General features: G+C 35.9%; 1 protein-coding gene across 1 annotated transcript in view; it reads right to left on the reverse strand.

Annotated features, from left to right (window-relative positions):
* The window catches only part of LOC107674776 (sodium channel protein type 1 subunit alpha-like), a 49,204-nt gene that overhangs the window by 27,090 nt on the left and 8,552 nt on the right, over positions 1-13,562 (reverse strand). Inside the window, exons 7-16 of the mRNA XM_016468878.1 lie at positions 11,680-11,743; positions 11,403-11,544; positions 10,643-10,849; positions 10,171-10,422; positions 8,136-8,501; positions 6,147-6,267; positions 4,310-4,548; positions 3,716-3,880; positions 2,247-2,603; positions 1,731-2,162 (exon numbers count right to left, since the gene is read on the reverse strand). Coding sequence (XP_016324364.1) covers positions 1,731-2,162; positions 2,247-2,603; positions 3,716-3,880; positions 4,310-4,548; positions 6,147-6,267; positions 8,136-8,501; positions 10,171-10,422; positions 10,643-10,849; positions 11,403-11,544; positions 11,680-11,743 — 2,345 coding nt within the window. The remainder of the gene's footprint in view (positions 1-1,730; positions 2,163-2,246; positions 2,604-3,715; positions 3,881-4,309; positions 4,549-6,146; positions 6,268-8,135; positions 8,502-10,170; positions 10,423-10,642; positions 10,850-11,402; positions 11,545-11,679; positions 11,744-13,562) is intronic.

Raw genomic sequence — 13,562 nt, forward strand, 5'->3', positions numbered from 1 at the left:
AAATGCTGGGTTAAATATAACCCAGCACTGGGTTAAAAAGGGACAAACCCAGCTATTGGGTTGTTTTGACCCAGTGATTGGGTTGTTTTGACCCAGCAGTTGGGTTGTTTTGACCCAGTGATTGGGTTGTTTTGACCCAGCAGTTGGGTTGTTTTGACCCAGTGATTGGGTTGTTTTGACCCAGCAGTTGGGTTGTTTTGACCCAGTGATTGGGTTGTTTTGACCCAGCGATTGGGTTGTTTTGACCCAGCGTTGGGTTCAAAACAACCCAACCGCTGGGTCAAAACAACCCAATAGCTGGGTTTGTCCCTTTTTAACCCAGCGCTGGGTTATATTTAACCCAGTATTTTTTAGAGTGCACTAGTGAAAGTGGTGTCGGAAAACCACTTGTCAAGTCTGATGTCAAACAGACTTTAGGGTCCCCTTCTAATAGAAAAGAGATTTGTGATTAAAGAGAAGTGATTGAAGAGATTTGAAAATTAATGCATTTTCAATGATCGGATAACAATCGGATTACACTTGACCACATCAAAAGCCAGGAGTATATGCACCTAAGATGCACTGAGATCAGATCACTACAAAACCCATTTGGTGTCTAAAGACAAATGTTGATAATTTCAGTCATTTAAGTGCCATGTCAAATGTCGCTCACATTTGCTCACCTGGTTCAAATTAACAATATGCCATTATTTATTCAATTATTTCAGTGCATTACAACTTGGTATTTCACTTCTGTCCCCAAATACAATGACTTCAAAACCCTAATAACATCCTATACTGTGGGAATTTTCATAGAGAAGGGATGCAAAACCATACACTTTATCTTTGTCCATTAAATGACAAAAAAACTGAATTATGTAATGTATCAATGTTTTAACAGAAATGCTTCTGACTCACATATTACCCTACCGTTCAAAAGTTTCGGGTCAGTAAGATTTTTTTTTATAATAATAAAACAAAAATAAATTAACACCCTTTTTCAGCAATGATGTATTAAATTAAGCAAAAGTGACAGTAAATACATTTATTACAATATTAATATTACAAAATAAATTATATTTCAAATAAATGCTGTACTTTTGAACTTTGTTAATCAAAATGTTCAGAAAAAAAATCCCACAGCAGCACAACTGTTTTCAACACTGATGATAATAATAAGAACTGTTACTTGAGCAGCAAATCAGCATATTAGAATTAAATCAAATCTCTTTTCTATTACACTAAAGATGCATTAAAAAATTTTTTTATAATGGATGGATGCAGTTTATTGTATGTCTATTGGACTATTGAATATCACCCATTCACTGCCATTATAAAGCTTGGAAGAGCCAGGACATTTTTAAATATAACTCGTCTTGATTGTATTCGTCTGAAAGAAGAAAGTCATAAACACCTCGGATGGCTTGAGGTTGAGTAAATTATGGGGTAATTTTCATTTTTGGGTGAACTATCCCTTTAAGGTCCTGAGTGTAGCTATATTTTATACCTATTTTAGGTATGAAAGGAAATGAGAGTGAATCATAATAACAACAATAAAAATACATAATTGTGACAAAATTGGTTCTGTTTGCATTAACACAGCCAAAATGATGAAAAAAAGGATGCACAAGGGTTAAAAATGTATATGCAAAGGGGACTTCATATCTGCGTATCTCCCTGGTCAATCTGAGGTTTGAAAAAATGAAAACTGAAAAAAAAAAAAAAAAAAAAACTGAAAACAGCAAGCTTACCTCTTTATCCTCTAGGTCTGAAGAAAGGCTACAGAAATCCTCAGTGTTGAGGCACTCAAAGTCTGACTCCTCGACAGCGATCGGGACACTGACGGTCAAGCTTGGGTTGCTGATAAAATCCTCTGTGTCACTATCCATGTCTGTACTGCCGGTGCCTTTAACCAGCTCTAGTGAGGTGTGATTGGAGTTATCATTTATTCCCTTGCAGTTTCTCAAAATCATGTTCCCATCTATGGTTTTCTTTTTCGGCTTCCTCTTTCTTATACAGCCGCTCCGGAAGAAATTCTGAAGGCAGGCCTTAACTACAGCAAAACCTTTCTTTATTCGACCAACCGCTATCTGCAGGTTGTTCTTTTCAACATCTTCTCCGGGGACCGCGAGGTTGTCGGCACTGAATGAGCTGAGCAGCAGAGCGAGGAACAGGTTCAAAACCTGCAAAATTTGGAAGAAACCAACTACAGGTTGACACAATTCAGATTTTTTTAGTGCTCATTTATTAAAATTAACTATACATACCACCAGATTTCCAATCACCATGACCATCATGAACACAATCAAGCACAAGGGCTCTCCTGCCACTTGCATGCAGTCCCACATGGTCTCGATCCACTCTCCGCACAGCACCCTGAAGACGATCAGGAACGAGTGGAAGAAATCGTTCATGTGCCAGCGAGGAAGCGTGCAATCCTCCGAAATCTTACATACACAGTCTCTGTAGTTCTTCCCGAACAGTTGCATGCCCACCACAGCGAAGATGAAGACGACGATGGCCAGCACAAGCGTCAGGTTGCTCAAGGCGCCAAGCGAGTTGCCAATGATCTTGATCAGCATGTTCAGAGTCGGCCAGGACTTAGCTAGTTTGAAGACTCTCAGCTGTGACAATAAGGGGCATAAAAGATTAGCATGGGCAAGTAGAGATGCAGTTTTACATTTAGATTACCTTTGAAGTCATCTAATGCTGATTTAAAGTTAATCTTTAAAAAAATGTGATTTTTATAATATTTATTTAAAAAATAATTTAATAGCACTGTTAAATATAGTCTTTAGCAAATCTCACTTATATTTTTATAAATAAAACTATTTTATATGATGTATATTTTAATGCTGTCAAGCCTAAATTCACTTAAATTTAAATTTATTAGTTTTAGTTTGTAGTGTTTTATTTATTTATTTTTTAATTATTTAATGTTTATATAAAGTACTGTTCAAAAGTTTGGGGTTCTTTAAGATTTTTTTATGTTTTTGAAAGAAGTCTCTTAAGCCATCAAGTCTTTAATTTTAAAAATACAGTAAAACATTGATATTGTGAATTATTAATTTTGTTATTACTTTGTCATTTATTCCTGTGATGCTACAAATTATTTCTATTTTAAATAAATGCCGTTCTTTTGAACTTTCTATTAAGAAAATCCTGAAAAAATTTATTAGTTTCCACAAAAATACTGTTTTCAACATACAGTAACATAATAATATAAGAAATGTTTCTTAAGCACCAGCACAATTTCTGAATGTTCTCTTTCTCTCTATAATTTAAACAACATCAAGATGTTAATTTTATTAGTTCACTATATATAGATATAAATAATATCAAATAATGAGCAAAATGGTGCTAAAATTGATTTAGTTGAAGTATAACATGTCAGCTTCCCAAAATGTATGCATGTTAATTTCCCAAGTAAACTTGGGAAACACAATTTCTCTCAAGAAAATTTGAATTTAATATGTTAATAAATATATAAATGCACTGCTAAATATGTATACTTTTTGAGGTAGAGCCAGTGAAATGTTGGCAGTTCCAAGTGAAAATTCAAGCCTCATTGTGACACAGCCTTAGATTTTGGCCAAGACAATGTAAGTTTGAAGACAGCAATTCATATTGTACCATTGGAAACAGCCCTCAGATTGAAAGGGCACCTATGCTGCCTCTTATATGCCTTTATATAGGTTTTAGAACAGAGCCATTAGGTGTAATGAGATACTCTTACCAGTCTGAATGGCCTAAGAAAACTGATTCTAGGAAAACAAAGTTCCAGAAGACTCAGCGTAACTATGATGCTGTCGAAGATATTCCAGCCTTCCTGAAAGTAAGTGTACGGGTCCAACGCAATGATCTTGAATATCATTTCTGCTGTAAAGATGGCTATGAAAACCTGCATGCAAGGAGACAATTCAAGCTTTTTAAATGAACAACAACAACAACATAATAATAATAATAATTATTATTATTATTTATTTATTTACAAAACTAGAGACACCTACTGACTAAATTGTGATTTATCAATCTTTACATATGTAGATTGGCATTACGTATGTAATGTGGATTCATTGATCACTTTTTTTCAGTCATTTAATGAGAAAACCTCACTACAAATAAAGTGGTTTATATTCTTAGAAGTTAAAATACTGTTTTAACACTTTCATTTATAAATCTAATGTACTAAATTATTTTAATTAGTAAATTCACACTCCTCCATTTCAGTGGGGTTGCACACTAATAATAGTAACTCTTTCTAGAATAACAGAACAAGTCTCACAGTATTGTACATGATTTATTAAAATGCTGCTATAAATGTTCTTACCACATTGGCGGTTGTAAGCATGTTAATATAGGGGTCCTCCATGGGGTGATACTCCATGGCCATGAATGCTGTGTTTATCACGATGCAAATGGTGATAAACAGGTCTGCAAAGGGGTCCATCATAAGCATGTGGACAATTTTCTTTATCTTCAGCCATGTGGGACTGCAATCCCAGATCAGATAACTCTCTGCAAACTCGAACCAGCAGTCCACACACTTCTGTTTCCAGACCTCCGACGCTGCCATGTTAAACAAAAAATGAAGACGACAATCTGAAAGCTGCATTTGAACTAGTATGAATTTCTGTGAAAAATGAAAAGGGCCACTATTAAAGTCAATGAGAACTAAGGCTGCCAAACTTCAAAAAGAAAATAAAAGCATCAAACAAAATTGTTATATGACTTTAAAATTCCCGCCGTTATGTGACACTTATGCCCCCATAAGTGTCACATAACGGCGGGAATTTTAAAGTCAGTGTTAGGATATTTTTTAGACATTTTTAAACTACATTTAACCTAAATATTTCATCATGCAGTGTATTTGTGTTTTACAATTTATAATGTTCATATGTATATTGTGAGGAAGATGAACTTTGATTTCAAACTCTGAATTTAATTTTTTTTTACTTAAAAAACATGTAAACAGTCAGTAATAAAATAAGAACAAACAGGACAAACAAATACAATAACAAGATACAATTGAAATTAACTGTGCTTTATGTTTCTCAGGTAGGTGTAACCGTAATATTCAGGTACAGAAATGCTACAGAAGCTATTTAACCATAAAATAACACTGGTTAGTTTTCACTGTATTAATAAACATTAATGACAGACAGCAGCAGGGTTTTTTTGAGGTTCCTGTCTCTTTAAGATGTCATGCACGGATCTAACATATACTGATACACATAAGTTTTGTTTCTCAACTGTTTACATTCACTTAATAGCCTATATACCAATCATGTTTAGTATGGACTGTGTTTACATAAATACTCATCAAGATGGGCATTTTTTTGTATGTGTTTGGGCGCAGAACATAACTTAATTCTGTAATCGCGTGCTGTTTCAGATGCAGCTTTATGTTCCTGCGTCTCTCAGAGAGCGTGCTAGCACTAAATCGAGTTCTCTTTGGCGTAATCTTGCACTTGAATATTTAAAATGGTAAGACTTAAGCACGTGCAAATGATACATTCTGTCATCTGTCCCGAGTGTCTTTCACAGTGAAATATTTGCACTGAACCAGCAGGAATTATGCGCAATGCCCGCAATCCCACACCAAAATTCAAGCCTTATTTTTATGATACTTTTATGGTTCCTTTGCATTTTTTTTTTAAAGCTTGACAGTCTCTGAACTTTTTTTTAATATATATATATATATATAAATGATTGTGCTGTATTGAGAAAATATTGAAAACTTTTGTGCTACAAGGCAGAATAAAAGTCATACAGGTTTGGAACAACATGCAATAAATGATGACAATTTCAACTATTTCTTAAAATTACAGAGAAAAAGCTAACAAATATCCCTCACATGGAGTTTCTTATTATACAGGGCTCATTCACACAGAATGTGTTTTTCTTAGTTTCCTTAGTGATACTTTCCATAGTTTTTCTATGAGAACATGCGCTAGACAGACGTGTTTGACCATTGCACTTGCTACTTTTGCAGCATCTCACTCCAAAAACACAGCGCTCAAATTATAAATTCACATTTTTAAAAATGCATCTCGAGACTTTGCGTTTCTTTCCCCACTCCACTGTCCGAGTCTCACATTTTTCAAAGCAAAAACACATTCTGTGTCATCGGCCCATAAGTGTGTTTGGTATTTAGGGCTTCTTACGGTCAGTATTGCTGACACTTGCTACGCTCAAAGCTCGCTGTCTCGCTGATTGATCATATAGAAAAGCCCTTGAAAATCTCTTTGAATCACATCGGCGTCTATATTCTTCATCTGTGTCAAACTGTAAAGAGATCACATCAACAGAAAATACATCAACAAATGTTATGATGGTGCTTCATTAGTGTTTGCAAGGCAGCAATATATTGCTATTCGTCAATCATTCTTTTATGCAACCTGTAAATCATCTAAGATTGATATTTCACAAAAATGTGGAAAAAATAAATAAATAAATAAAAGACAAAACATGTTTTGAAACATTACATCTTATTCTTGATGATACATTTCTGATTTTTTGGATCCAGTTAAAAGCATGTTTCAGTTTATATATATAAACTGGTATATATATACGGCAACCAGGTGAGGAGTACAAAGACAAGTGTGTCTTGCCTACAGTCAAGCATGGTGGTGGGAGTGTCATGGTCTGGGGCTGCATGAGTGCTGCCGGGCACTGGGGAGCTATAGTTCATTGAGGGAACGATGAATGCCAACATGTACTGTGACATACTGAAGCAGAGCATGATCCCCTCCCTTCGGAGACTGGGCCGCAGGGCAGTATTCCAACATGATAACGACCCCAAACACACCTCCAAGACGACCACTGCCTTGCTAAAGAAGCTGAGGGTAAAGGTGATGGATTGGCCAAGCATGTCTCCAGACCTAAACCCTATTGAGCATCTCAAGGTCTCTAACATCCACCAGCTCCGTGATGTCGTCATGGAGGAGTAGAAGAGGACTCCAGTGGCAACCTGTGAAGCTCTGGTGAACTCCATGCCCAAGAGGGTTAAGGCAGTGCTGGAAAATAATGGTGGGTGCACAAAATATTGACACTTTGGGCCCAATTTGGACATTTTCACTTAGGGGTGTACTCACTTTTGTGGCCAGCGGTTTAGACATTAATGGCTGTGTGTTGAGTTATTTTGAGGGGACAGCAAATTTACACTGTTATACAAGCTGTACACTCACTACTTCACATTGTCACAAAGTGTCATTTCTTCAGTGTTAAAGATATAATAATATATTTACAAAAATGTGAGGGGTGTACTCACTTCTGTGAGATACTGTAGATTATTTTTCTACATTTGAATTGGAAAAATTAAAATGGCTGGTGGAGAAAATGTTATTTTCCTTTAGTTTAACACAATTCTTTTGCTGCCTTGCAAGCACTGCTATTTCATTCTGGACATTTTAACCACTTTGAGAATGTCTTCGTTTGTGCCAAATGCCACTATTATTTCTTTAAAAATATCAAGACATTACAAATGTTTATACAATACAGTAAAATGCTTTTTATAATACAAAAGTTAAATTAAATTAAATTACAACAATTTAAATTTTAAAAGTCATAATTAATTTAACTAATTTGACAGTATGTACAATAACATGCTTTAAATGCATGCTTTAACACACCTTTGAATAAAAAGCTGAAAATAATGTGCATTTTGCTTTTTTATATGATTAATTGATTAACTCAAAAAATAATTGACAAATGAATCAATTTTCAAATATATGTTAGTTTCAGTACCATTACTAATGCCCATTTTTATGTCTTTGCATGCTGATGATATGCTGTAATCCTGGAAAACAATTAAAATTGTTCATTGTCACAACCTGATTCACAGGCTCACACACAGAATCTGCATGCAACGAACATCCACAGGAATCTCTGCAGAGTTCTGCTGAAAGTGAATCTGATCACTCATAAGTTCCCTGCAATTTTTTTTTTAAATGTTTGCATTTGCTTATGCAGCTCTTTCTTTATTTAAATCAATCCCACAGAATTCTGCAGATTTTCACCCAAAGTCAGCAAAAAATGAAAAACAAAAAGGGTGCACAGATTCATGTTAAATAAAGAGAAAATTATTATAAAAATGTGCAGTTTAAAACTAAGCATTGCACAGCAGCAACAGCACATGCATCATATGTGCTTACGCAAGTGTCGTCAAACGTGGCTCGTTTTCTGGACACCTCCGGCGTCAGTAGTCCGGAGGGCGAGTTGGGTGAAGACGCTCCACCCGACACTATCACCATACCATTGCTGTCGACCACGTACCGTGCTTTTCCGTTAGACGGCAACAGTATACGTGGAGTCAGACTGCTTTTGCTAAGAGTGCTGTAAAGCGGATCGGATCGAGAGGGTACAAACAAAGAGTTTCTCCTGCTGCCCGTCTCCTCACACATGCTTCGCTCGTCGTCGGCGTAGTTGTTTTCTGAATGCACACGCCCGCGGAAGCTGAAGATGCTACCTTTGCTGTCCCGACGTGGGGTGAGGACTGAGCCCTGAAAACTCAGGGGGGACTGAGGAGAACAACAAGCCTTACAAATACATTGACAAAGAAATGAAGGCATACGAGGACGTAATCTGACTAAATGGCAGAAGAAATCCCAATTTACATCCAATTTGCCAATCCAAATTCAGCAACACATTATCATATATAACAATAACTAATATAAGCATCCACACCAGTGCATGATAATTAATTGGCTGTCGATGTTTTTGTTTATCAGCTGGAGAAAAAAACATTGAAAATCATTTCAGGGATTTTGTTCCTCTGTCGTTATCGTTATATTATTAAAACGTTATATTTATAGCTAATGTTATCGTCCTTAGTTTTTGCTCTTTTCTAATGTAAGTTCATGGAAATCCTGTTTTTTATTTAATTTGTTCATTTTACAGTAATAATCCAAAAATATGGTAAAAATAAAAATTTTGAAGTTCAATCTGTGTATTCAATAGCAGTTTTTAAGTGATGTTACTACATAATTGAACAATTTTCAAGAAAAGTAGCAGATAGTGATGCTTTGCAATTCAAAATTTCAGCCCACGTAACAATAACAAAACTTTTCAATCTAAACATTTTAAAGAAAATTATGAGTTTAGCAGCTGGTCAGTTGGACAAGCAATGGCTGGACAGAACAAAATTGGCAAAAATGGCGAATATCTTGATGATGATGAAGATAAAGTTGATTTTGATGATTATGCTGAATGTGAAAAAGAACAATGACGTAGGAGAAAGATGACAATTTGAGAAGATGAAAAATAAAAGTTGATAGATGTCTTTAGTTTTGAAGAAGTTTAGATGAAATTTGTTTTTCTCAAAGCAAAGAAATAAAAAAACAAGGATGAGAAAAGAGAATTTTGATGAATGATAAGAATGTCAAAAAGTCAAGCAAATATAGTGATGTCAAACAATGAATCGCGATAAATCGCATCCAAAATAAAAATAACATTTTTGTTTACATAGTATATGTGTGTGTACTGTGTATATTTATTATGTACATGTAAATACACACCCATGCATGTATATATTTACGAAAAATATGTTACGTTTATATATTAAATATATTAATATAAAATGTAAATTATATGCATATAAATATATACGTACATGTAAATATTTTCAAAATATGCATTGTATGTGTGTGTATTTATATACATAATAAATATACACAGTACACACAGATATATTATGTAAACAAAAACTTTTATTTTGGATGCGATTAATCGCAATTAATCGTTTGACAGCACTAAGCAGATAGTTGAAAGAATGAAGATGACAGCGTTAATTAAAAGAAATTTTTAACGCTGAATAAAGTAGAAACTTTGTCTGTCTGTCTGTCTATCTATGATATATAATCTATATCTATATATATATATAAATAAAATGTTCAGTATCATTTCGATTCTAAATCATGAATCAGATATGTAGATTAGACCCATCTATATATCATTCCTGTACACCTTTCAAATCTCATTCTTCATTACCAAAAAATGTCAAAGTTTGTTTTTCCTTTTCTATTCTAAAACTGTAATAATAGCACACTTATACAATAAGACATTTCCATAATTATTCTGATTTCACAAACACTGATATGACTATTGTCTTCTGTGTTTAAGGCAATGACATTTCCTTATTGCTATGGTAAGCATCAAATAAAACCACACAGCAGATGAGATTTTTCTAACCTGATGTGGAGACGTGTAAGTCCTTTCACATGAGCGCCGGATTTTTCCATCAGCTGTAAAACGGAAGCTGGCCTTTCTATCAGTTCCCTCCCTGTTGGAATCCTCCTCTTTCTCGCCTTCCCCCTGACGCTGTCTCTTTTTCCTGCGGTTGCGTCTTTCTTTGGCACTTTTGGAGCTGAGTTTGGAGGCGTCTGAGGAAGAGTCTGTCTTTTCTCCACTCAGCACATCACACTTGGATGCTTCAGCTGCAGCCTGCCAAGCAATCATGCATCAAGATTATACTTACACAGTAAAGGTTTTGTAAAGGTTTCCGGCATTTACATTCATGCATTCGGATGCTTTAAAAGAATAAATTTTGTTAGTGGTTCATGCATTTCCTGGGAATCAAACCCATTACTTTGCCATTGAAGGCACCATACACTAGCATTTGTATGGTATTCATACTCCGTTTTAATGAAAACACCCAACAGACCTGAACTTCCTCTTCCTGTCTCATCAGCTGCTGGAGCATGGCATTAAACTCCTCCTCTTTCTTCAAAGCCTCATCAATAGTGGCTTGATTTTGTTCATCATATGCCAAGGCAACCACAGCCAGGATCAGATTCACCAGGTAGAAGGATCCCAAGAAAATGACCAGCACGAAAAAAATCATGTAGCTTTTTCCTGCGGCCCGAAGAGTCTGTAAGAAAAGTCCACGATTCGTCTTTGATAAACATAGGAAGCTATTCATGTAAATTCTGTATGATTATCTTCTTTTCCATACAATGAAAGTGGATGGAGACTCCATAAATGACAAAAACACCACAAAAATACCATAAAATAGTCTATATGGCTACATGCTAAATTATATGATTGATTTGTGTGAACAGATTGAAATCGTACAGAAATAGACAGAGAAGAAACTGCACACTTCATAGGTTCATTGATTTCTCATGAAACAATAGTTTTTAACACAATGGAGGGCAAGATTTTCAGGGAACAGCAACTTTTCGGTCTGTTCCTCACACCAGCAACATTATATTGCATTAGAAGACTTGGAATAAATAATACAAATAATATGGACTACTTTCATGGTGGGGTTTTTGTCCTTTTTGAAGCTTGACAGCCCTAGACTTTGTCTACTTTTATCATATAGAAAAAAATAATTCTGCAAAACATCTTATATGTTCCACAAAAGAAGAAGAATCATACAAAATTGGTTTCCTCTACGTAGACAAACAAAACAAAAGCACCTGTTGGTAAAGATTCTCCCAGTAGTCTTGAGTCATCAGTCTGAATAAGGCAAGGAAGGCCCAGCCAAAGGAATCAAAGCTTGTGTAACCAAAATCTGGATTGGGACCTGCTTTTATACAGACATGGTTTTCTGGACACTGCCTAAATGCACACGTGTGAGACAGCGACTGTCAAAAACTCACCATGTAAAAAAAACATGCAACTGCTCTTGGAGAATTATGTTTGAAGGGAAGCCAATGCCAAGGTTTATGAAAAAATTCGATACACGTTGCTTACCCAGCATCACTGCTTTTCCCACAGATCATAGCATCTTTCTTTCCTGATTGGATATAATGATTACCTACAGGAAAAAGAAGAATACTATTCATAATAGAACTTATAGTTGGTTTGTACTATAACCCATGAGTTTATTTGGTTAACATTATAGGTTGGTTCATATTTACAGTTATTTATTTATTTATTTTTTTTACATTTATATTTTAATATTCTTCACTGGTACTTTTTTCCCCACTAAAATGACCATATGACCAATTGTTTTTGGTGCAATAAATGTCAATTAATATATGGCCATTTTCTTCATTGGTCCATTTTTGGCACCAAAAACAATAAAGAAATTTGGTTTCATAATTTTGGTGCAGAAAATGGACCAATGATGAAAATGGTCAAGACCGGCCCCTTTTTTTTTTGCAATAAAAAAAGAGTCCTAATATATGACCATTTTCTTCATTTTTGTATTTACTATTTTTCATTGGTTATTATTTATTTGTTTATTTTCACCAAAAATGACCATATGACCAGTTTCTTAATTGTTTTTGGTGCAATAAATGTCAATTAATATATGGCCATTTTCTTCATTGGTCCATTTTTGGCACCAAAAACAATAAAGTGTTTTAATATAGTACCATTTTCAATGTTGGTTCTTTTTTATTTGTTTTTGGGGGCACTCAAAAAATACATTTTTTAATACATGACCATTTTCGGACCAATGAGGAAAATGGTCATAATTAAGATAATTTTTTATGCTTTTTTGACCATTTTCCATCCTCTCTCTGACCCATCAAATTAAATGGGACATGTTGTTTTTGTTGTTGTGTTTGTTTTTTTAATGGAGCCGGGCCAAGCCCCATGCAAATGAGTGAAATGTCAAAATACCAGCAGAATTTGTGTATATATCAGAATAAGAATACATGTGGAAGGCACTGTCCTCAGGAAGCAGCGGGCCAGATTACCTCACTCCTATGATAGCTTTCCCCCATCCCGCTAAAGTACTTTCCAATGGATATCATATTTCGCCCCCATATGAGTAAGGTGGAATTCCTCTTCCTCTTTCCCTCAAACAGCTTTTTCATGGCTGGCGCTAATGTAAATGTCCATAATGCTGAATGATCACAGCTGGCTGTCTGGCAGATGTACAGATCACTTACACACTCACGATATTTCCTCTTCAGGCCTATATTGTAGTTAGTATATTGGACCTGTCACTCTTCACTGGGTTTATACTGGCCCTGAAACGTTCCCCACATCACAAGTTTTATGACAGTTTTCAGGTGTACTGTAGCATTTAAGGGATTTGCTTAGTTTAATATCAAGTGACGTGACATGTGACATGTGGCCAAGTATGGTGACCCATACTCGGAATTAGTGCTCTGCATTTATCCCATCCAAAGTGCACACACACAGCAGTGAACACACACACACACACCGTGAACACACACCCGGAGCAGTGGGCAGCCATTTTTTGCTGCGGCGCCCGGGGAGCAGTTGGGGGTTCAGTGCCTTGCTCAAGGGCACCTCAGTCATGGTATTGAAGGTGGAGAGAGCGCTGTACATTCACTCCCCCCACCTACAATCCCTGCCGGTACGAGACTCGAACCCGCAACCTTTGGGTTACGAGTCCGACTCTTTAACCATTAGGCCACGACTTCCCCACTATCTGCCAGCTTACTGCATATTCCTTTATTATGCAAACATATTTTCAGCTACATCCAGGGCCGTTTTAACCATAGGGCTAGGCGGGGCTGAAGCCCCGGGGCCCGAGCAAGGAGGGGGCCCATGATTGGCTGTGGAGTAGATTGACTGGAGCACCGATCGCCAAAGCCACCACGCCCCCCACTTATTAGCGCTGTTATTTAGTTGAGCTTTTCCGTAAATTCCATGCA

The sequence above is a fragment of the Sinocyclocheilus anshuiensis genome, unplaced genomic scaffold (genome assembly GCF_001515605.1).
Source record: "Sinocyclocheilus anshuiensis isolate Anshui unplaced genomic scaffold, SAMN03320099.WGS_v1.1 scaffold680, whole genome shotgun sequence".
Classification (NCBI taxonomy): Eukaryota; Metazoa; Chordata; class Actinopteri; order Cypriniformes; family Cyprinidae; genus Sinocyclocheilus; species Sinocyclocheilus anshuiensis.